General features: G+C 48.3%; 1 protein-coding gene across 1 annotated transcript in view; it reads right to left on the bottom strand.

Moving 5' to 3' along the window:
• Positions 1-5,300: 5,300 nt before the first annotated feature.
• The window catches only part of HYDIN (HYDIN axonemal central pair apparatus protein), a 205,005-nt gene continuing 185,691 nt past the window's right edge, over positions 5,301-24,614 (bottom strand). Inside the window, exons 79-85 of the mRNA XM_063437790.1 lie at positions 24,200-24,419; positions 19,748-19,960; positions 19,436-19,599; positions 19,156-19,306; positions 8,973-9,203; positions 6,181-6,405; positions 5,301-6,087 (exon numbers count right to left, since the gene is read on the bottom strand). Of these exons, the coding sequence (XP_063293860.1) occupies positions 5,599-6,087; positions 6,181-6,405; positions 8,973-9,203; positions 19,156-19,306; positions 19,436-19,599; positions 19,748-19,960; positions 24,200-24,419 (1,693 nt within the window). The 3' untranslated portion in view covers positions 5,301-5,598. The remainder of the gene's footprint in view (positions 6,088-6,180; positions 6,406-8,972; positions 9,204-19,155; positions 19,307-19,435; positions 19,600-19,747; positions 19,961-24,199; positions 24,420-24,614) is intronic.

The raw sequence follows: 24,614 nt of genomic DNA, 5'->3' as shown, positions 1-24,614 counted from the left end.
ACAGTGTATTATTCCCCCCAGGGCTGGGTGTCACAGTGTATTAATTCCCCCCAGGCTGGGTGTCACAGTGTATTAATTCCCCCCAGGCTGGGTGTCACAGTGTATTAATTCCCCCCAGGCTGGGTGTCACAGTGTATTAATTCCCCCCAGGCTGGGTGTCACAGTGTATTAATTCCCCCCAGGCTGGGTGTCACAGTGTATTAATTCCCCCCAGGGCTGGGTGTCACAGTGTATTATTCCCCCCAGGGCTGGGTGTCACAGTGTATTAATTCCCCCCAGGCTGGGTGTCACAGTGTATTAATTCCCCCCAGCCTGGGTGTCACAGTGTATTAATTCCCCCCAGGCTGGGTGTCACAGTGTATTAATTCCCCCCAGGCTGGGTGTCACAGTGTATTATTCCCCCCAGGGCTGGGTGTCACAGTGTATTAATTCCCCCCAGGCTGGGTGTCACAGTGTATTAATTCCCCCCAGGCTGGGTGTCACAGTGTATTAATTCCCCCCAGGCTGGGTGTCACAGTGTATTAATTCCCCCCAGGCTGGGTGTCACAGTGTATTAATTCCCCCAGGGCTGGGTGTCACAGTGTATTAATTCCCCCCAGGGCTGGGTGTCACAGTGTATTAATTCCCCCAGGCTGGGTGTCACAGTGTATTAATTCCCCCCAGGGCTGGGTGTCACAGTGTATTAATTACCCCCAGGCTGGGTGTCACAGTGTATTATTCCCCCCAGGGCTGGGTGTCACAGTGTATTAATTCCCCCCAGGGCTGGGTGTCACAGTGTATTAATTCCCCCCGGGCTGGGTGTCACAGTGTATTAATTCCCCCCAGGCTGGGTGTCACAGTGTATTAACTCCCCCAGGGCTGGGTGTCACAGTGTATTAATTCCCCCCAGGCTGGGTGTCACAGTGTATTAATTCCCCCCAGGCTGGGTGTCACAGTGTATTAATTCCCCCCAGGCTGGGTGTCACAGTGTATTAATTCCCCCCAGGCTGGGTGTCACAGTGTATTAATTCCCCCCAGGCTGGGTGTCACAGTGTATTAATTCCCCCCGGGCTGGGTGTCACAGTGTATTAACTCCCCCAGGGCTGGGTGTCACAGTGTATTAATTCCCCCCAGGCTGGGTGTCACAGTGTATTAATTCCCCACAGGCTGGGTGTCACAGTGTATTAATTCCCCCCAGGCTGGGTGTCACAGTGTATTATTCCCCCCAGGGCTAGGTGTCACAGTGTATTAATTCCCCCCAGGCTGGGTGTCACAGTGTATTAACTCCCCCAGGGCTGGGTGTCACAGTGTATTAATTCCCCCCAGGCTGGGTGTCACAGTGTATTAATTCCCCACAGGCTGGGTGTCACAGTGTATTAATTCCCCCCAGGCTGGGTGTCACAGTGTATTATTCCCCCCAGGGCTGGGTGTCACCGTGTATTAATTCCCCCCAGGCTGGGTGTCACAGTGTATTAATTCCCCCCAGGCTGGGTGTCACAGTGTATTAATTCCCCCAGGGCTGGGTGTCACAGTGTATTAATTCCCCCCAGGGCTGGGTGTCACAGTGTATTAATTCCCCCAGGCTGGGTGTCACAGTGTATTAATTCCCCCCAGGGCTGGGTGTCACAGTGTATTAATTACCCCCAGGCTGGGTGTCACAGTGTATTATTCCCCCCAGGGCTGGGTGTCACAGTGTATTAATTCCCCCCAGGGCTGGGTGTCACAGTGTATTAATTCCCCCCAGGCTGGGTGTCACAGTGTATTAATTCCCCCCAGGCTGGGTGTCACAGTGTATTAATTCCCCCCAGGCTGGGTGTCACAGTGTATTAATTCCCCCCAGGCTGGGTGTCACAGTGTATTAATTCCCCCCAGGGCTGGGTGTCACAGTGTATTAATTCCCCCAGGCTGGGTGTCACAGTGTATTAATTCCACCCAGGGCTGGGTGTCACAGTGTATTAATTCCCCCAGGCTGGGTGTCACAGTGTATTAATTCCCCCCAGGGCTGGGTGTCACAGTGTATTAATTCCCCCCAGGCTGGGTGTCACAGTGTATTAATTCCCCCCCAGGCTGGGTGTCACAGTGTATTAATTCCCCCCAGGCTGGGTGTCACAGTGTATTAATCCCCCCAGGGCTGGGTGTCACAGTGTATTAATTCCCCCCAGGCTGGGTGTCACAGTGTATTAATTCCCCCCAGGCTGGGTGTCACAGTGTATTAATTCCCCCCAGGGCTGGGTGTCACAGTGTATTATTCCCCCCAGGGCTGGGTGTCACAGTGTATTAATTCCCCCCAGGCTGGGTGTCACAGTGTATTAATTCCCCCCAGGCTGGGTGTCACAGTGTATTAATTCCCCCCAGGCTGGGTGTCACAGTGTATTAATTCCCCCCAGGCTGGGTGTCACAGTGTATTAATTCCCCCAGGGCTGGGTGTCACAGTGTATTAATTCCCCCCAGGGCTGGGTGTCACAGTGTATTAATTCCCCCAGGCTGGGTGTCACAGTGTATTAATTCCCCCCAGGGCTGGGTGTCACAGTGTATTAATTACCCCCAGGCTGGGTGTCACAGTGTATTATTCCCCCCAGGGCTGGGTGTCACAGTGTATTAATTCCCCCCAGGGCTGGGTGTCACAGTGTATTAATTCCCCCCGGGCTGGGTGTCACAGTGTATTAATTCCCCCCAGGCTGGGTGTCACAGTGTATTAACTCCCCCAGGGCTGGGTGTCACAGTGTATTAATTCCCCCCAGGCTGGGTGTCACAGTGTATTAATTCCCCCCAGGCTGGGTGTCACAGTGTATTAATTCCCCCCAGGCTGGGTGTCACAGTGTATTAATTCCCCCCAGGCTGGGTGTCACAGTGTATTAATTCCCCCCAGGCTGGGTGTCACAGTGTATTAATTCCCCCCAGGCTGGGTGTCACAGTGTATTAATTCCCCCCGGGCTGGGTGTCACAGTGTATTAACTCCCCCAGGGCTGGGTGTCACAGTGTATTAATTCCCCCCAGGCTGGGTGTCACAGTGTATTAATTCCCCACAGGCTGGGTGTCACAGTGTATTAATTCCCCCCAGGCTGGGTGTCACAGTGTATTAATTCCCCCCAGGCTGGGTGTCACAGTGTATTAATTCCCCCCCAGGCTGGGTGTCACAGTGTATTAATTCCCCCCCAGGCTGGGTGTCACAGTGTATTAATTCCCCCCAGGCTGGGTGTCACAGTGTATTAATTCCCCCCAGGCTGGGTGTCACAGTGTATTAATTCCCCCCAGGCTGGGTGTCACAGTGTATTAATTCCCCCCAGGCTGGGTGTCACAGTGTATTATTCCCCCCAGGGCTAGGTGTCACAGTGTATTAACTCCCCCAGGCTGGGTGTCACAGTGTATTAATTCCCCCCAGGCTGGGTGTCACAGTGTATTAATTCCCCCCCCAGGGCTGGGTGTCACAGTGTATTAATTCCCCCCAGGCTGGGTGTCACAGTGTATTAATTCCCCCCAGGCTGGGTGTCACAGTGTATGAATTCCCCCCAGGCTGGGTGTCACAGTGTATGAATTCCCCCCAGGCTGGGTGTCACAGTGTATTAATTCCCCCCAGGCTGGGTGTCACAGTGTATTAATTCCCCCCAGGGCTAGGTGTCACAGTGTATTAACTCCCCCAGGCTGGGTGTCACAGTGTATTATTCCCCCCAGGGCTAGGTGTCACAGTGTATTAACTCCCCCAGGCTGGGTGTCACAGTGTATTAATTCCCCCCAGGCTGGGTGTCACAGTGTATTAATTCCCCCAGGGCTGGGTGTCACAGTGTATTAATTCCCCCCCCCCCCCCCAGGCTGGGTGTCACAGTGTATTAATTCCCCCCAGGCTGGGTGTCACAGTGTATTAATTCCCCCAGGGCTAGGTGTCACAGTGTATTATTCCCTAGGAGCAAGGGGGGAGTTTGTGTTTGCACAGGAACCCCCGAAAGGTGAAACTTTACCCGAATGGCGATTCCATTCTACCGAATGGATTTGAGTGTTATTTGGACAATTTGGACGTTGAGCTATTTGGGGGCTATTTGGGGATATAAGATTTGTGGGGTTCCTGTATATTCTGAATATGTTTTTGAGGTGTTTTGTGTAAAATTGAATGGTTTCCTGTAACAGAGATAATTGAGTTAGCCTTCCATTGACTCAATTATCTCCCAGACACAGAGACGCCTGGGAGGGGTTTATACTGTTTTCTATGGAGAAGCCATGCTGGGGGTCTGTGCATAAAAAGTCAAGTGTGGCACAGTAACCTCAGATGACTCCCAGAACTGTTTGTCGCCCAGTTACTGGTAGAATGGGCTCTAATCACTGCACAGGGCTTTCTTCCAGCTCCAGAGGATTCCAGCCGAGATATTCGGTCTCAGAATTGCAGCTCTGCCAATCACTGCCTGGTATGAATTAATAAGGCTCTCAGCCAATCACTGCCCCAATCCCTGGTATGAATTAATACTGCTCTCAGCCAATCACTGCCTCGACTCCCAGTATGAATTAATACGTCTCTCAGCCAATCACTGCCCCGATCCCTGGTATGAACCAATACGTCTCTCAGCCAATCACTGCCCCGATCCACGCTATGAACCAATACGTCTCTCAGCCAATCACTACCCCGATCCATGGTATGAACCAATACGTCTCTCAGCCAATCACTACCCCGATCCACGCTATGAACCAATACGTCTCTCAGCCAATCACTGCCCCGATCCACGCTATGAACCAATACGTCTCTCAGCCAATCACTACCCCGATCCATGGTATGAACCAATACGTCTCTCAGCCAATCACTACCCCGATCCATGGTATGAACCAATACGTCTCTCAGACAATCACTACCCCGATCCACGCTATGAACCAATACGTCTCTCAGCCAATCACTGCCCCGATCCACGCTATGAACCAATACGTCTCTCAGCCAATCACTACCCCGATCCACGCTATGAACCAATACGTCTCTCAGCCAATCACTACCCCGATCCACGCTATGAACCAATACGTCTCTCAGCCAATCACTACCCCGATCCACGCTATGAACCAATACGTCTCTCAGCCAATCACTGCCCCGATCCATGGTATGAACCAATACGTCTCTCAGCCAATCACTACCCCGATCCATGGTATGAACCAATACGTCTCTCAGCCAATCACTACCCCGATCCACGCTATGAACCAATACGTCTCTCAGCCAATCACTGCCCCGATCCATGGTATGAATTAATTTGGCTCTTCATGCTAAATTCCACCAATTTTCACAGAACTTTACATTTCAGAAGTCACTAAATTTAGAGCAGTGGGAAAAAGAAATGAAACCACACATTACATCTCTTTGTGATGAATATATCTATGCATTTATTTAAACATTTTATTTAAAAATATAAAACTTTAAGGCAAGATGTGAAAAGCTTGTTACCGGGAGACAGAGAAAGCAGAGGATTTTGAGGAGACTGTGAGGTGACATCACATCCAAAATCAACAACTTTCCCAGAAGGCCACTAATCATAGCCCAGAGATTACTGTAATATAGAGAGCATAGGACGGGATAAATTACATCGGGATTAAAGATAAACGATTAAAACCGTATTTGCCACTTATACAGGGCTTGGAATGAGACAGGCAATGTCACTTTTCAGAGACCACCCCCTTCAGGTAATAGATCCAGTAAATTGCTTGGGTGTTTCCGGTGACTCGAGGACATGAGACTACCAGCTTGCCAGTAACTGGGAGCTTGCTTCCACTGTGAGAGGCTTCAAAACCGACAGATATGTAGTGGGTCTTCTTGGGGCGAACTTGTTCGCAGGGCTTGGCCGTAAAAACTGGAGGATCTGTCTGAAAAGTGAAGGTTGTTGGCTGTAGGAAGACATTCTTGAAGGGGATCGAGATACTGGAGCCAGCACGGATCTGTAGTGGGCCTTGTGGCTTTGGGGGTAGAGCAGAGCCAAAAAGTGGTACAGTGTATTCTCCCCCAAGCGGAGAAGAGAGGAGCAGGACTGCTCGTGTCTCCCCAAGTTGGATGGGTTCGTAGGTGACTTCAACACTGACTTCAGAACCACCCTGTGAGCCTGGAGCCGCCATGACAACCTTCTCCACGTGGAAATCAGAATTATCAACCTGAGAGAGATACATATGGTGCAGGTAAGTTAACCTGCATTTAACATGAATATTTTATTTGGACGTGGTAGCACGGAGGACGCCATAACTTACCTTGCAGCTATACTCCGTCCTTTGTCGGGTATAGTTAATAAATTTGGCACTCAGGGACTGGTTGGACCCCAGAGTTGTACGAAAATAAAGTGGTTTCTCAGGCAGGGCCGGCATGGCTTTGAGAAGCAAGTCATACTGAAACAGACCCAAGTCATTGCTCTGCAAGGTCAGCCGTCCCACTGACTCACCGGCCTTTAAGGGCTGATACTCAAACATCAGGCTTCCCTGTGAAGGAGACAGGACATCAGAAACAAAAACATTTTTTTTTTACATTCAATGAAGTGAATTCCCTTTGACTATTCCGGTACTGTGATAAGAAGGGCAGATTACTTTATTCTGAACAGGTACTGTGATAAGAATAGCAGATTACTTTATACCGAACAGGTACTGTGATAAGAATAGCAGATTACTTTATACCGAACAGGTACTGTGATAAGAAGGGCAGATTACTTTATACTGAACAGGTACTGTGGTAAGAATAGCAGATTACTTTATACCGAACAGGTACTGTGATAAGAAGGGCAGATTACTTTATACTGAACAGGTACTGTGATAAGAATAGCAGATTACTTAATACCGAACAGGTACTGTGATAAGAAGGGCAGATTACTTTATACTGAACAGGTACTGTGATAAGAATAGCAGATTACTTTATACCGAACAGGTACTGTGATAAGAAGGGCAGATTACTTTATACTGAACAGGTACTGTGATAAGAATAGCAGATTACTTAATACCGAACAGGTACTGTGATAAGAAGGGCAGATTACTTTATACTGAACAGGTACTGTGATAAGAATAGCAGATTACTTTATACTGAACAGGTACTGTGATAAGAATAGCAGATTACTTTATACCGAACAGGTACTGTGATAAGAAGGGCAGATTACTTTATATCGAACAGGTACTGTGATAAGGTGGGCAGATTACTTTATACAGGGCAAGTACTGTGATAAGGGGGCAGATTACTTTATACAGGGCAAGTACTGTGATAAGGGGGGCAGATTACTTCATACCGAACAGGTGCTGTGATAAGGGGTGCAGATTACTTTATACAGGGCAAGTACTGTGATAAGGGGGGCAGATTACATTACTTTATACAGAACAAGGAATGTGATAAGAAGGGAAGATTAGTTTATACCGAACAGGTACTGTGATAAGGGGGCAGATTACTTCATGCAGAACAGGTACTGTGATAAGAATAGCAGATTACTTTATACCGAACAGGTACTGTGATAAAAAGGGCAGATTACTTTATACCAAACAGGTACTGTGATAAGGTGGGCAGATTACTTTATACAGGGCAAGTACTGTGATAAGGGGGGCAGATTACTTTATACAGGGCAAGTACTGTGATAAGGGGGGCAGATTACTTTATACAGAACAGGTACTGTGATAAGGGGGGCAGATTAGTTCATACCGAACAGGTACTGTGATAAGTGGGGGCAGATTAGTTCATACCGAACAGGTGCTGTGATAAGGGGGCAGATTACTTCATGCCGAACAGGTACTGTGATAAGAATAGCAGATTACTTTATACCGAACAGGTACTGTGATAAAAAGGGCAGATTACTTTATACCGAACAGGTACTGTGATAAAGTGGGCAGATTACTTGATACAGAACAGGTACTGTGATAAGAAGGGCATATTACTTTATACCGAACAGGTACTGTGATAAGGTGGGCCGATTACTTTATACAGGGCAAGTACTGTGATAAGGGGGGCAGATTAGTTCATACCGAACAGGTGCTGTGATAAGGGGGCAGATTACTTCATGCCGAACAGGTACTGTGATAAGAATAGCAGATTACTTTATACCGAACAGGTACTGTGATAAAAAGGGCAGATTACTTTATACCGAACAGGTACTGTGATAAAGTGGGCAGATTACTTTATACAGAACAGGTACTGTGATAAGAAGGGCAGATTACTTTATCCTGAACAGGTACTGTGATAAGGTGGGCCGATTACTTTATACAGGGCAAGTACTGTGATAAGGGGGGCAGATTAGTTCATACCGAACAGGTGCTGTGATAAGGGGGCAGATTACTTCATGCCGAACAGGTACTGTGATAAGAATAGCAGATTACTTTATACCGAACAGGTACTGTGATAAGAATAGCAGATTACTTTATACCGAACAGGTACTGTGATAAGAAGGGCAGATTACTTTATACCGAACAGGTACTGTGATAAGAAGGGCAGATTACTTTATAACGAACAGGTACTGTGATAAGGTGGGCAGATTACTTTATACCTAACAGGTACTGTGATAAGGTGGGCAGATTACTTTATACAGGGCAAGTACTGTGATAAGGGGGGGCAGATTACTTTATACAGAACAGGTGCTGTGATAAGAAGGGCAGATTACTTTATACCGCACAGGTACTGTGATAAGGGGGACAGATTACTTTATACCGAACAGGTACTTTATACCGAACAGGTACTGTGATAAGGGGGGCAGATTACTTTATAAAGGACAAGTACTGTGATAAGAAGGGCAGATTACTTTATACCGAACAGGTACTGTGATAAAGGGAGGAAGATGACTTTATACCGAACAGGTTCTGTGATAATGGGGGAAGATGACTTTATACCGAACAGGTACTGTGATAAGGGGGTCAGATTACTTTATACCGAACAGGTACTGTGATAAAGGGAGGAAGATGACTTTATACCGAACAGGTACTGTGATAATGGGGGAAGATGACTTTATACCGAACAGGTACTGTGATAAGAAGAGCAGATTACTTTATACAGGGTAAGTACTGTGATAAAGGGGGCAGATTACCTCAGACTGTGCAGGTACGGTAAGATGAGGGGGTAGATTAATCTCTGGCACTCTGCACTCTGTGACAAATGTGACGGGTAATGTTAAGGGATTGTCCACCTTCACAGTGGCAACTGTACTCTGCCGAACTGGTGTTACCATCTCTATGGTGCTGATGATACCTGGTGGTATTGCTTTGAAAGTAATAAAGTAAAATAAATATTCTTGGGTAATCTCATTGCGGAAGGTCACCTGCAACACAAAGGAATTTATTGTTAGTGAAAAGACACACGTTTGTTTTAAATTTCCAGAATGTTTGGCATGACTTGTCAAAAAAACTGCAAAAATCTTTTCTTTTTTTTTTCACCTTGGGAGTTAACCCAGGATTTTATAACAAGACACGGAGGCTCATATTGCATATCCCTTTCTTTACTGTCCACCAATAGCAGCAAAGAATACAAATATAATGAAAAAATAATGCATATATAATAACCTAGGCCACTCCCTGACCAAGTGCCAGTGTGGCAAAGATGCCTCTGCCCAATGACTATGGGCCATGTAAAAATACATGTTAAACGTTGACTACCATGGAAAAATCCGAACCACTGAACCGATCAGAGTGATTTTTGGATAGGATGGGCACTCAGATCGGGGCTATCTGGGGATGTGACTCTTGGGGGTTTCATAGATTTTGGGGGTACTTTTGGGGTGTTGTGAGATTGTGTGTTTTTCTGTGCCTGGAGATAATCGAGTTTGTGCAGTTCCTGACTCAATTATCTCTCAGGCCCAGGGGAGGAGTATGTGACTGTATTGCCTGTCTGTGCCTCTCCCCTTACTCTTTTTTCCTGTCCTATTTTTTCCCCAGCAGGGCGTTGTCCCAGGGACACTGCCAGGCATAGAACATAGAATGTGACGGCAGATAAGAACCATTCGGCCCATCTAGTCTGCCCAATTTTCTAAATACTTTCATTAGTCCCTGGCCTTATCTTATAGTTAGGATAGCCTTATGCCTATCCCACGCATGCTTAAACTCCTTTACTGTGTTAACCTCTACCACTTCAGCGGGAAGGCTATTCCATGCATCAACTACCCTCTCAGTAAAGTAATACTTCCTGATATTATTTTTAAACCTTTGTCCCTCTAATTTAAGACTATGTCCTCTTGTTGTGGTAGTTTTTCTTCTTTTAAATATAGTCTCCTCCTTTACTGTGTTGATTCCCTTTATGTATTTAAATGTTTCTATCATATCCCCCCTGTCTCGTCTTTCCTCCAAGCTATACATGTTAAGATCCTTTAACCTTTCCTGGTAAATTTTATCCTGCAATCCATGAACCAGTTTAGTAGCCCTTCTCTGAACTCTCTCTAAAGTATCAATATCCTTCTAGAGATACGGTCTCCAGTACTGCGTACAATACTCCAAGTCAGGCCCGGACTGGCCATCGGGCACACCGGGCAAATGCCCGGTGGGCCTCGGTGGCCAGGGGCAGAGGCCGTCAAGGGAGGTCCCAGGATCTCCCCTGCCGGTCTATGCAGGGCCGGCACTATCCGAGCGCCGGCCCCGCTGTGTGCCTTTATGGGCCGGTGGGGAGATCAGTGATCAGTGGGGAGGGAGAGAAGGACCCGGCGGAGCTCTAACTTGCAGCTCCGCCGGGTTCCTTTCACTAGATCTGGTGCGTTGCCATGGCAACGACCGGATCTGGCGAGAGTGAACTCTAGCACGCAGACTAGAGTTCACTCACCACTGGACCACAAGGGAAGGTGTGCGAGTGCCTCTCTCCCCACTTCCCAAGTACCACCGTGCCGGTCCCCCCCTCCCAGACTAAAGGTAAGACGGGAGGGGGGGGATATAATGCCTGCTTAGATTTTTTTATTTGTTTATTTACCCCAACACACAACACTCTCACACACATCACCCTCAGCACTCTCACACACATCATCCACAGCACTATCACACTCAGCACTCTCTCACACACATCACCCTTAGCACTCTCACACTCAGCACTCTCTCACACATCATCCACAGCACTATCACACTCAGCACTCTCTCACACATCATCCACAGCACTATCACACTCAGCACTCTCTGACACACATCACCCTTAGCACTATCACACTCAGCACTCTCTCACACACATCACCCTCAGCACTATCACACTCAGCACTCTCTCACACATCATACACAGCACCCTCACACCGCACCCTCACACACATCATCCATCATACACACATACTGCACCCCTCACATACACACAGAATCTCCCCAACACACTGCACCACACACATACACAATACTTAATATATATATATAATATAATATACACACACACACACACGCATACACACTCTGGATCCCCTATACACACACACTAGATTCCTTGTAAGCAAACACATACTACACCCCTAAAAACACACACTCTCTACAACCACTACATCACCTATATACACACACACACACTATAGCCTGTATGCACACACTTACTACATCCCCTATACACTGTGTGCAGAATTATTAGGCAAATTAGTATTTTGACCACATCATCCTCTTTATGCATGTTGTCTTACTCCAAGCTGTATAGGCTCGAAAGCCTACTACCAATTAAGCATATTAGGTGATGTGCATCTCTGTAATGAGAAGGGGTGTGGTCTAATGACATCAACACCCTATATCAGGTGTGCATAATTATTAGGCAACTTCCTTTCCTTTGGCAAAATGGGTCAAAAGAAGGACTTGACAGGCTCAGAAAAGTCAAAAATAGTGAGATATCTTGCAGAGGGATGCAGCACTCTTAAAATTGCAAAGCTTCTGAAGCGTGATCATCGAACAATCAAGCGTTTCATTCAAAATAGTCAACAGGGTCACAAGAAGCGTGTGGAGAAACCAAGGCGCCAAATAACTGCCCATGAACTGAGAAAAGTCAAGCGTGCAGCTGCCAAGATGCCACTTGCCACCAGTTTGGCCATATTTCAGAGCTGCAACATCACTGGAGTGCCCAAAAGCACAAGGTGTGCAATACTCAGAGACATGGCCAAGGTAAGAAAGGCTGAAAGACACCACCACTGAACAAGACACACAAGCTGAAACGTCAAGACTGGGCCAAGAAATATCTCAAGACTGATTTTTCTAAGGTTTTATGGACTGATGAAATGAGAGTGAGTCATGATGGGCCAGATGGATGGATTGGTAAAGGGCAGAGAGCTCCAGTCCGATTCAGACGCCAGCAAGGTGGAGGTGGAGTACTGGTTTGGGCTGGTATCATCAAAGATGAGCTTAGGGGGCCTTTTCGGGTTGAGGATGGAGTCAAGCTCAACTCCCAGTTTCTGGAAGACACCTTCTTCAAGCAGTGGTACAGGAAGAAGTCTGCATCCTTCAAGAAAAACATGATTTTCATGCAGGACAATGCTCCATCACACGCGTCCAAGTACTCCACAGCGTGGCTGGCAAGAAAGGGTATAAAAGAAATCTAATGACATGGCCTCCTTGTTCACCTGATCTGAACCCCATTGAGAACCTGTGGTCCATCATCAAATGTGAGATTTACAAGGAGGGAAAACAGTACACCTCTCTGAACAGTGTCTGGGAGGCTGTGATTGCTGCTGCACGCAATGTTGATGGTGAACAGATCAAAACACTGACAGAATCCATGGATGGCAGGCTTTTGAGTGTCCTTGCAAAGAAAGGTGGCTATATTGGTCACTGATTTGTTTTTGTTATGTTTTTTAATGTCAGATTTGTGAATGTTGAGATGTTATATTGGTTTCACTGGTAAAAATAAATAATTGAAATGGGTATATATTTGTTTTTTGTTAAGTTGCCTAATAATTATGCACAGTAATAGTCACCTGCACACACAGATATCCCCCTAAAATAGCTATAACTAAAAACAAACTAAAAACTACTTCCAAAAATATTCAGCTTTGATATTAATGAGTTTTTTGGGTTCATTGAGAACATGGTTGTTGTTCAATAATAAAATTAATCCTCAAAAATACAACTTGCTTAATAATTCTGCACTCCCTGTACACACATTCTCTACAGCCCCTAGCCACATATGCATTACATTACACCACAAACACAACAGAACTAAAACCGACCTTATTACACAATACCACACCACAATCAGCTCACTCTATACGCACACACAATCCCACAAGCAGGCTCCAAACACATGCACAATACTCTTTCCTGGCATTTTTGTCTCCTGGTATCCATTTATAGAGACACCAGAGACAAGTTGCAAGGAAACACAGTGCAAGCATGTTATTAAATTTGCTTGCGCTGTGCAGAACAAATACAGGGCTTTTTTCTCATGCTAGAGCTCTTTAGCAGAGCTCTGCGCATGGTCTGCACTTTGAGAGGGGGCGTGTTTGTCGTTAGTGATGACAAAACACACCCTCTCTGCCCCGCCCCCTTCTTAGTGGACCGCTGTGATAAAAAAATGCCCGGGCCAAATTTTTATCCCAGTCCAGTCCTGCTCTAAGTGAGGTCTCACCAGTGTTCTGTACAATGGCATGAGCACTTCCCTCTTTCTACTGCCAATACCTCTCCCTATACAACCAAGCATTCTGCTAGCATTTCCTGCTGCTCTATTACATTGTCTGCCTACCTTTAAGTCATCAGAAATAATCACCCCTAAATCCCTTTCCTCAGATGTTGAGGTTAGGACTCTATCAAATATTCTGTACTCTGCCCTTGGGGTTTTATGTCCAAGATGCATTATCTTGCACTTATCCACATTAAATGTCAGTTGCCACAACTCTGACCATTTTTCTAGTTTACCTAAATCATTTTCCATTTGGCTTATCCCTCCTGGAACATCAACCCTGTTACATGTCTTAGTATCATCCGCAAAAAAGACACACCTCACCATCAAGACCTTCTGCAATATCACTAATAAAAATATTAAAGAGAATGGGTCCAAGTACAGATCCCTGAGGTACCCCACTGGTGACAAGCCCAAGCTTTGAATATACTCCATTGACTACAACCCTCTGTTGCCTGTCACTCAGCCACTGCCTTACCCATTCAACAATATTGGAATCCAAACTCAAAGATTGTAGTTTGTTGATAAGCCTTCTATGTGCAACAGTGTCAAAAGCCTTACTGAAATCTAGGTAAGCAATGTCTACTGCACCACCCTGATCTATAATTTTAGTTACCCAATCAAAAAAATCTATAAGATTAGTTTGGCATGATCTACCTGAAGTAATCAGGTGTGATTTTAGATGTTCAACAATCCTATCCGTTAAAATTTGTAACGGATCGACGGGCACTCCGACTTTGTACCTCCGTTGAAGGATGCTCCTAGTGCTTCCTGAGGTCTCCAAGCACTCCAGCCGACACCATAACCACTGTAGACTCCTTTAGAGAGCAAGACAGGAACAAGACAGGAGCTCTTAGAAGAGCTTAGTAGTGATTTAGCAATGGAGTATGACTAGCATAGCAATCCCTTGTAGCAGATTCCCCCAATAAGAGACGGCACTCTCTTATGGTGTCGGTGTAGTACTTATGGTGTCTACGGTGCTGATGGTACTTTGGTGAGCGGTAGGAGCATTCTTTCTACGGTCCAACTTCCAGCCAGCCTGGAGGCAACCATAACACTTCTATTTACCCTTCCCTGGCTAGTCTAGTTTGGGGGATTAACCCTTACTATTCTGTATTGCTCTACAGCTGTTTAGGTGACGGACGCCATTATGGCAGCCATGGGTTCCATGTAATCGGCTTTGTCTCAGACAATTTCCCAGGCCCTGCTCGTGCGTTCTTTGGACGCACAAGTTTCTGGCTCCACAACGCGCCACTTGCATCCTGCTATGGACCCTTCAGGTGAGGCACCCAGAAAGGCCAAGCACAAATCCAAGCATACCTCCCCCTCTGCCTCCAGAACCTTCGGTCACCCTAGAAAGTGTGTCTCAACCATGCAAGAGAGCCTTTCCACGGCAGGCAGAACGGGCGACGCGATAGAAATGTGCAAGAGCACAAGAGAATTCGACTTAGAAATCGGGTCTAGTGAGGAGGCTGGCGCAGAGTCTGAAAGCGACTCTGAGAGGGATTCGGCTTTGACCTCTTTCGCCAGAGGCGATCTTGGGTCTGCTCCTCCCGTGGACGCGGGGACTGCCCTCACGTATCCGCGACCGATCTGCTTCTCCCTCCTGGACCGCAGGTTGATCAACGAGGAATTGTCCGCTTTCCTTGGAAAAGAGGTGATCGAGCTTGCCCCACGACACCCCGAAGGGGTCATAAACAATATCTTCCTAGTGGAAAAGAAAGGTGGACAAATGTTATTGGTTGCTTCGCGATCTGTCCGAATGTTGTCACCCTCTGGTGGTGGACGGTTCCCTCCTTCTCGTGGCATGGCAGATTTCAGGGGACCCTGGGAGGTCCAGGGAGTTTCGGAGTACTCAACGATTGTTGGCTGACACATGGACTCCTGGCATTAGACGTTCATATGGATCAGCTTGGCGATCTTGGGCTGGCTGGTGCCTGGCTAGGGACGCGGATCCAGTTTCAGCTCCTGTGACCCCGATTCTGCAATTCCTGATGTCTCTCTTTGAAGCTGGCAGGGCTTGCCAAACTATCAACCTGTATAGGTCGGCTATATCTTTCGACCCATCACGGTTTTGATGGTTGTCCCGCAGACCAATATCCTTTGGTGTGTTGCCTTCTACGCGGTTCCCGTCTCTCTCGTCTGCCCGGACATCGATATTCCTCCACTTGGGATGTGCATCTGCCTCTTCGATTATGGCTTCGGGTGCATGTTTGGAGGATCTCATTGCCAGAGTGAATTTTATTTTCGACCTGTTATTTATGTGTTTTTTGCGGTGGTTGGTTAGCTTTCAACTTGCCATATGAGCCTCCGTGTCTTGCAATAAAATTATAGGCGAGTATTGTCCCACCCGATACGAAGCATTTTATCAGCATGTATTTACATGTAGTTGCTCGTTGTATGTGATTGGATTCGATGGTATGGTAAGTGGGGCATTGTATTTACGAGGGTTGGTTTGATTATACCGGTTTGGACTTTTGGGATTCATTTTGGGATGTAGATTAACGCCTATAAGTTATCTGGCCTGATGTTGGTTTATAGTATCGATTTATCCCATGGGCTCCTGTTTTTATGTTTTCACAGCCTGATCCGGACCTGTTTGATGTTATTTCATTTGCCTTTGAGGAATGTCTTCCTGGTTGGAGCTGTTGCGTTGTGTTCCAGATTTGTTTCCTGTTATTGGTTCTATGGTATTGTGTTAATGGTTATGAACCTCTACATTTCATTTGATGACTAGAAATAGCTGTTTATGCAATTGCATTACTAGTAGATTGAGGGCATTTTGCCATTTTCCATTATGAACTCCGCACATCTTCCGGTCCAAGACTGGATCTAGTATGATAGACCGGAAGTGACATCACCAAAGTGCTGGAAATGACTTGGCACTTATCGAGCGCGACCGGGAAGGAATACGGCGTGTCAACAGGTGAATGCACTCAACTAATTCGGAAGGGGTATAAATAAGAGACATTTGCTCTTAACAACCTATTCAGCACTGAGGAAGACTTTCAAAGGGACACTATAGGCACTCAGACCATTTCAGCTCATTGAAGTGGTCTGGGTGCTGTGACCCTTTTGCCCTTAGTTCTGCAATGTTTATATTGAGGCTCTAAGTCTGCCCACAGTGGCTATCTACCAGGGGGCTTCCTTAATTAAAACTGACCTTTGGTTCGGTATCTGATGCTGGACGTCCTCACACCCTGCATGAGGACCTCCAGTGTCAGATTTGTCCCTATGGGAAAGCATTGATTCAATGCTTTCCTTTGGGGAGGTCTAATGCGCATGCTGTTTTTGTCACGCATGCACATTAGTGCGTGCTCATCTCAGGACATCAGAGGTGGAGGAGCTTCGACCCAGCACTGAAGGAGGGGGGGGGAGTGCGAGGCAGTTTTATATTCCTGGCACTGTAGTATCCCTTTAACTAGTCGCAATGCGTTTGCTGCTCACTAAAGGACTTGATGTTGTTGCAGTAGTGTATATTGCCATATTTTATTACACACTGCATTTCATAGACTACCGTGGATATTTTTTACGTTTTTTTACTCAAAAATATTTTGAAGGGGGGCGGAGCCAGCTAGGGAACTGGTCGGTCGCATAATCCTGAGCTCCGTATCTCATCCAGAAAAATTGCACCCTAAAAGGTGGAGAAGACCCTCAACCTTGAACAACCCTCTTACCGGTGGTACACTGAGGTGTCATGGGCAAAAAAACTAAAAAAACCAGGACAGATAAAGTCCCCACGAGCCGAGATATCGCAGATATGTTCCGCGGCACGGCCAAGGCCGCATGGGACAAAATGGCGTCGGCGGACGACCTATACTCCTACTCCTCGGATGATTTTACTGCCGACCTGGACATAGGAGCCACGGCTAACAAACCATCGGAGCCTGCCAAGGCCACCTCGAAGCCGGGAGACCCGGTAACGGCGGACCTGCTCCAACATATGCTGAGCGAGCTGAGGAAACAAATCGCGGCCGATATGGCCCACTACAAAACGGCCATAGACGCGGTAAGCTCTAAAACCACCAAGCTGGAAGAAATCACCGGAGCCCAAGATACAAGGCTAACAGCGGTGGAACAACAAGTTGCCGACCTCCAGTGCAACCTAAAAGCCTCCACTGATAGGCTGGACGCAATGGAGGACCGCCGCAGGGGGCACAATTTGAAAATCAGGGGCATCCCTGACTCAGTGGGGACCGTAGAGGCACCACATTTCCTTAGACGCCTTTTAAATACCATCCTGCCGCCCAAACAAGCGAAGGCCGTACAGCTTGATGGTATGTTCCGGCTCCCAAAACCTCTCAGAGCCCCTGACACCGCATCCATGGATCTAATAGTTAGATTCCAATCGCTCCAACACAAGGCATTGACCCTTACGGCGCTCCGAGGGAAAACACCTCTGATCTTTGAAGGATCTACGCTGTCCATTTTCCCGGACCTAACCAGGACCACCCTTGCATGGAGAAAGGGGATGCAGCCGAGCCTACAGCACCTGAGAAACAAGAATATACCGTATAAGTGGGGATCCCCAAGAGCGGTCACCTTCTCCCACGGTGGGACCACACACAGAGTAACCAGCGCCCAGGAGCTCGACTCACTACTTACCACCCTGGGCATACTGACACCGCCACGCCAGGGAGGACGAAGCCTGTCGCAATTGAACCCAGCCGACGTCCCAGAGTTCACGCCCAGACATGCACGGAAAGCGCATGGACCCGCTGTGCCACCATGAAGGACATACCCTGAGGGTGATAAACACTGCACCATTTACCCCCTCCTGGGGAAGGACTACCCACCACCACACTGACATTCCTGGAAGCAAGACACACCACGCACAAACCCGACCTACACCCTAGCACTCGCACCATACACACGACTCCCAAGCTGCGACTAGACATGTTTCATACCTCACCGGACACTATGTACATACGTAACACAAAGGGCCTAACCTGTGAGACTGGACCTGCAAGGGAGCAATGGGCTCAATTTTACGACCCCCCCCCCGACAGACCTGACATGCATCACTAGGATACCACAGCACTGGGGATAACCCCCTCTTAGTGGCACACATACATGAAACCAATAGACAGCCGACAACCAGGTTGCCACTGAGACCTCTCGAATTTTTACTCTGTCTGTACCTCATCTTTTCAAAAAAAAATTTTTTTCACAATGCATAATATTTTTTTTTTGATGTTTATACCACATATGTTTGCATCTTATACATGTTCAGTTCGCATTTTCCATGTGTTAAATGAGCATTGTGAAACAAAAATAAAGAATAAAAAAAAAAAAAAAATATTTTGAAGAGCTACTTCACGCTGCCTGTTGGTGAATATTCCGAGCCAGTATTGGCACCTTGAAGTTCCTTATAAAGAGCCTGGTACGGCTCTACACTTGTGAGCTCTATTCATATAGTTTATCACTTACATACATGGATACAGATTGCACTATGGATATTTGTATTGTTTTGTAGATTCCGGCTGGTTCTAATATCTGCATTTTACATTCGGAAATCTAACATCCTTTATCTTGGAGAAGTATAAATGTTATTAACTTCTGGGTGGTGTTTGTAATTGGTTGTTCTTTGGTTTATAAATTACACTAATGTCTGAAGAAAACATTACATGCCATGAAGTCCCAGAGAAGTAAAAGCCACTTGCCTTTGTAGAAAAGGTGCCCTCTTTGTGAGAGTGAAAAGACAGTTTATAATCTCTTTTGGCTGCCCCCGGTACTTCAAGATAATCCAGGCCTTTAATGGTGGTGGTGCTATCTAGGCGTTCTGGTTTCACCATATCGACAACGACTCGAAACCTGGATAAACACAACAGGAAAATACTGGGATGGTAAAAAGGCAAATATCAGTCCCATTCTTATACTACAGTTATCGGTTCTATCTATTTCAGCTCTGCCTACAATCGTGGATTTCCCATATTTAATCACCTCTGTGTTTTGGGCAGCCAGTTTCTGACATGGAGGAGTTCAGTGTATGAGGTTTTGCACGGCACCTCTCGGATAACATTGCCAGATGATTTAGGGGGCTCAGACACTCCCTGAAGCAGGTACATTAAACCTGTCCCATCTGGTAGTGGGAAGAAGATGGACCCCTGAATAATGGAAAACAAACACTATTACAGAAAGCCATGAAACATGAGGAACACTATGTCAATATACAGACAAGGTTACATGGTATCTTAGTACCCCGGGGCTGTGGGCTGAAGGTCCAAGTACTCCTGGGGTTTCATACTGTTTTACCTGGTGCTTCTTGCCCTCACTGCTCATGGTCAGGGGGCAGTAAGTGATGTCGTATGTCCTGTTCTGCTGGTGTGCATCCACCCTCACAGTTTCTACCCCTTTCCAGTGCTCGCCATCAATCACGGGCTGCAAATTCCAGGCATGGCTCGTCTTATTAGTCAGGAGGATGCTCTGCGTCTGTTTGTTTCTCACTGGGCACTGGAAACTTATAACCTGACCAAAGAAAAGTATTTTTTGAGTCCATCCATGAATGTGCTCAAGATTGTTCTAGCTCCCTGCCCTTTACAGAAAGCATTGTGAAATAGATGTCTATTTTTTTTTTTTTTATGACACCAACTTTGCTGGCGTTTACACACACTAATCACAAGAGGGTGCTAGAGTCCTTCTTACAAATACATTTCTATATAATAAGGATACCCTTATAATGTATATAGCAACAACAACAAAGTGGGACATGAGATGACAAGATCCCTGGCTCTCTCTCTCTCGCTCTCCAAGCTGACCTTACAAGCCTCGTTCATGTACTGTATAAAGAAATTATTAGAATTCGAACACCCCGTCCATTCCACAATCTCTCGAGATTATCTTTCCCTTCTTCTTTTCCTGGCATTTTGCAGACATGGCTGTGCTTTAACCCAGCTGCTGATGGCATGTTATGTAACGCCATGCACTTTGCTTTACGCATCAATGGAGCACAATACAAGTACAGCAAAAGCACTGGGGAGAGGAAGGGAGTGTGGGTATAGGTTAGATGGCTGTAGGGAAAGGAAGGGAGTGTGGGTGGGGGTTAGATGACTGTGGGGAGCGTAAGGAGTGTCGGTGGGGGTTAGATGGCTGTGGGGAGAGGAAGAGAATGTGGGTGGGGGTTAGATGGCTGTGGGGAAAGGAAGGGAGTGTGGGTGGGGGTTAGATGACTGTGGGGAGCGTAAGGAGTGTCGGTGGGGGTTAGATGGCTGTGGGGAGCGTAAGGAGTGTCGGTGGGGGTTAGATGGCTGTGGGGAGAGGAAGAGAGTGTGGGTGGGGGTTAGATGGCTGTGGGGAGCGTAAGGAGTGTCGGTGGGGGTTAGATGGCTGTGGGGAGAGGAAGAGAGTGTGAGTGCAGGTTAGATGGCTGTGGGGAGAGGAAGGGAGTGTGGGTGGGGGTTAGATGGCTGTGGGAGTGTAAGGAGTGTCGGTGGGGGTTAGATGGCTGTGGGGAGAGGAAGAGAGTGTGGGTGCAGGTTAGATGGCGGTAGGGAGATGAAGGGAGTGTGGGTGGGGGTTAGATGGCTGTGGGGAGAGGAAGGGAGTGTGGGTGGGGGTTAGATGGCTGTAGGGAGAGGAAGGGAGTGTGGGTGGGGGTTAGATGGCTGTGGGGAGAGGAAGGGAGTGTGGGTGCGGGTTAGATGGCGGTAGGGAGAGGAAGGAGTGTCGGTGTGGGTTAGATGGCTGTAGGGAGAAGGAGTGTTGGTGTAGGTTAGATGGCTGTAGGGAGAGAAAGGGAGTGTGGGTGGGGTTAGATGGCTGTAGGGAGAGGAAGAGAGTGTGGGTGCAGGTTAGATGGCGGTAGGGAGAGGAAGGAGTGGCAGTGTCGGTGTGGGTTAGATGGCTGTGGGGAGAAGGACTATCGGTGTAGGTTAAATGGCTGTGGGGAGCGTAAGGAGTGTCGGTGGGGGTTAGATGGCTGTGAGGAGAGGAAGAGAGTGTGGGTGGGGGTTAGATGGCTGTAGGGAGAGGAAGGGAGTGTGGTTGGGGGTTAGATGGCTGTGGGGAGAGGAAGGGAGTGTGGGTGGGGGTTAGATGGCGGTAGGGAGAGGAAGGAGTGTCGGTGTGGGTTAGATGGCTGTGGGGAGAAGGAGTGTTGGTGTAGGTTAGATGGCTGTAGGGAGAGAAAGGGAGTGTGGGTGAGGTTAGATGGCTGTAGGGAGAGGAAGGGAGTGTGGGTTAAGATGGCTGTAGGGAGAGGAAGGAGTGTCTGAGGGGGTTAAATGGCTGTGGGGAGAGGAAGGGAGTGTCGGTGGGGGTTAGATGGCTGTAGGGAGAGGAAGGGAGTGTCGGTGGGGGTTACATGGCTGTAGGGAGAGGAAGGGAGTGTGTGTTAAGATGGCTGTAGGGAGAGGAAGGAGTGTTGGTGTAGGTTAGATGGCTGTAGGGAGGGGAAGGGAGTGTGGGTGGGGGTTAGATGGCTGTGGGGAGGGGAAGGGAGTGTGGGTTAGATGGCTGTGGGGAGCGTAAGGAGTGTCGGTGGGGGTTAGATGGCTGTGGGCAGCGTAAGGTGTGTCGGTGGGGGGTTAGATGGCTGTGGGGAGAGTAAGGTGTGTCGGTGGGGGTTAAGATGGCTGTAGGGAGAGGAAGGAGTGTCTGAGGGGGTTAAATGGCTGTGGGGAGAGGAAGGGAGTGTCGGTGTGGGTTAGATGGCTGTAGAGAGAGGAAGGAGTGTCGGTGTGGGTTAAGATGGCTGTAGGGAGAGGAAGGAGTGTCTGAGGGGGTTAAATGGCTGTGGGGAGAGGAAGGGAGTGTCGGTGGGGGTTAGATGGCTGTAGAGAGAGTAAGGAGTGTCGGTGGGGGTTAGATGGCAGTGGGGAGAGTAAGGAGTGTCGGTGGGGGTTAGATGGCTGTGGGGAGAGTAAGGAGTGTCGGTGGGGGTTAGATGGCTGTGGGGAGAGTAAGGAGTGTCGGTGGGGGTTAGATGGCAGTGGGGAGAGTAAGGAGTGTCGGTGGGGGTTAGATGGCAGTGGGGAGAGTAAGGAATGTCGGTGGGGGTTAGATGGCAGTGGGGAGAGTAAGGAGTGTCGGTGGGGGTTAGATGGCAGTGGGGAGAGTAAGGAGTGTCGGTGGGGGTTAGATGGCAGTGGGGAGAGTAAGGAATGTCGGTGGGGGTTAGATGGCAGTGGGGAGAGTAAGGAGTGTCGGTGGGGGTTAGATGGCAGTGGGGAGAGTAAGGAGTGTCAGTGGGGGTTAGATGGCAGTGGGGAGAGTAAGGAGTGTCGGTGGGGGTTAGATGGCAGTGGGGAGAGTAAGGAGTGTCGGTGGGGGTTAGATGGCTGTGGGGAGAGTAAGGAGTGTCGGTGGGGGTTAGATGGCTGTGGGGAGAGTAAGGAGTGTCGGTGGGGGTTAGATGGCTGTGGGGAGAGTAAGGAGTGTCGGTGGGGGTTAGATGGCTGTGGGGAGAGTAAGGAGTGTCGGTGGGAGTTAGATAGCAGTGGGGAGAGTAAGGAGTGTCGGTGGGGGTTAGATAGCAGTGGGGAGAGTAAGGAGTGTCGGTGGGGGTTAGATGGCTGTGGGGAGAGTAAGGAGTGTCGGTGGGGGTTAGATGGCTGTGGGGAGAGTAAGGAGTGTCGGTGGGGGTTAGATGGCTGTGGGGAGAGTAAGGAGTGTCGGTGGGGGTTAGATAGCAGTGGGGAGAGTAAGGAGTGTCGGTGGGGGTTAGATGGCTGTGGGCAGAGTAAGGAGTGTCGGTGGGGGTTAGATGGCTGTGGGGAGAGTAAGGAGTGTCGGTGGGGGTTAGATAGCAGTGGGGAGAGTAAGGAGTGTCGGTGGGGGTTAGATGGCTGTGGGGAGAGTAAGGAGTGTCGGTGGGGGTTAGATGGCTGTGGGGAGAGTAAGGAGTGTCGGTGGGGGTTAGATGGCTGTGGGGAGAGTAAGGAGTGTCGGTGGGGGTTAGATGGCTGTGGGGAGAGTAAGGAGTGTCGGTGGGGGTTAGATGGCTGTGGGGAGAGTAAGGAGTGTCGGTGGGGGTTAGATGGCTGTGGGGAGAGTAAGGAGTGTCGGTGTAGGTTAGATGGCTGTGGGGAGAGTAAGGAGTGTCGGTGGGGGTTAGATGGCTGTGGGGAGAGTAAGGAGTGTCGGTGGGGGTTAGATGGCTGTGGGGAGAGTAAGGAGTGTCGGTGGGGGGTTAGATGGCTGTGGGGAGAGTAAGGAGTGTCGGTGGGGGTTAGATGGCTGTGGGGAGAGTAAGGAGTGTCGGTGGGGGTTAGATGGCTGTGGGGAGAGTAAGGAGTGTCGGTGGGGGTTAGATGGCTGTGGGGAGAGTAAGGAGTGTCGGTGGGGGTTAGATGGCAGTGGGGAGAGTAAGGAATGTCGGTGGGGGTTAGATGGCTGTGGGGAGAGTAAGGATTGTCGGTGGGGGTTAGATAGCTGTGGGGAGAGTAAGGATTGTCGGTGGGGGTTAGATGGCTGTGGGGAGAGTAAGGAGTGTCGGTGGGGGTTAGATGGCTGTGGGGAGAGTAAGGAGTGTCGGTGGGGGTTAGATGGCTATGTTTTAGTCTTCCTCTTGTACAAGTTTGGATAAAGACAATTTATCCAGAAATGGATCCAGTATTCCATGGAACATCTATAACATGAGGCTTCTAATGCTTTAGTTATTCTAAATAATGTTTTTTATCTGCGGCTGAAAATTCCTTTCAAAGGCTATGGAAAGCATGTGACCTGCGTGCTCTCATTGTGGCAAGGACACCATAATGTCTCACTTACCTCTTTAGTGGCAGGTGGCCCAATACAGGAACCTGAGAGAGTCAGATTCAGAGTCGTGTTTCCTTCAATAAGACAGGATAGATTTTCATAGCGAATGTCAGTGTTAATCTCTCGGGGATGAAAGACAACCTCGAAAGTGACATCAGTCCCGGCCGTGATATAACCAGAGACAGGAGAGATTGAAAAGTCTGGCTGAAACCTCTTGGCATTCCACTGAAACCTGACAAAGAGCGAATGATTACAGGTGGCATATACAAGCCCCCAATGCCAATCTCCGTGCCCTCACTGCGCTCCATGTACCAGTCTCAGTGCCCTCCCTGAGCTCTATGTACCAGTCTCAGTGCCCTCCCTGAGCGCTATGTACCAGTCTCTGTGCCCTCCCTGCGCTCCATGTACCAGTCTCGATGCCCTCCCT

This window comes from Pelobates fuscus, chromosome 12, assembly GCF_036172605.1.
Source record: "Pelobates fuscus isolate aPelFus1 chromosome 12, aPelFus1.pri, whole genome shotgun sequence".
Lineage (NCBI taxonomy): Eukaryota > Metazoa > Chordata > Amphibia > Anura > Pelobatidae > Pelobates > Pelobates fuscus.
This window is presented reverse-complemented; position numbering and strand designations above follow the sequence as displayed.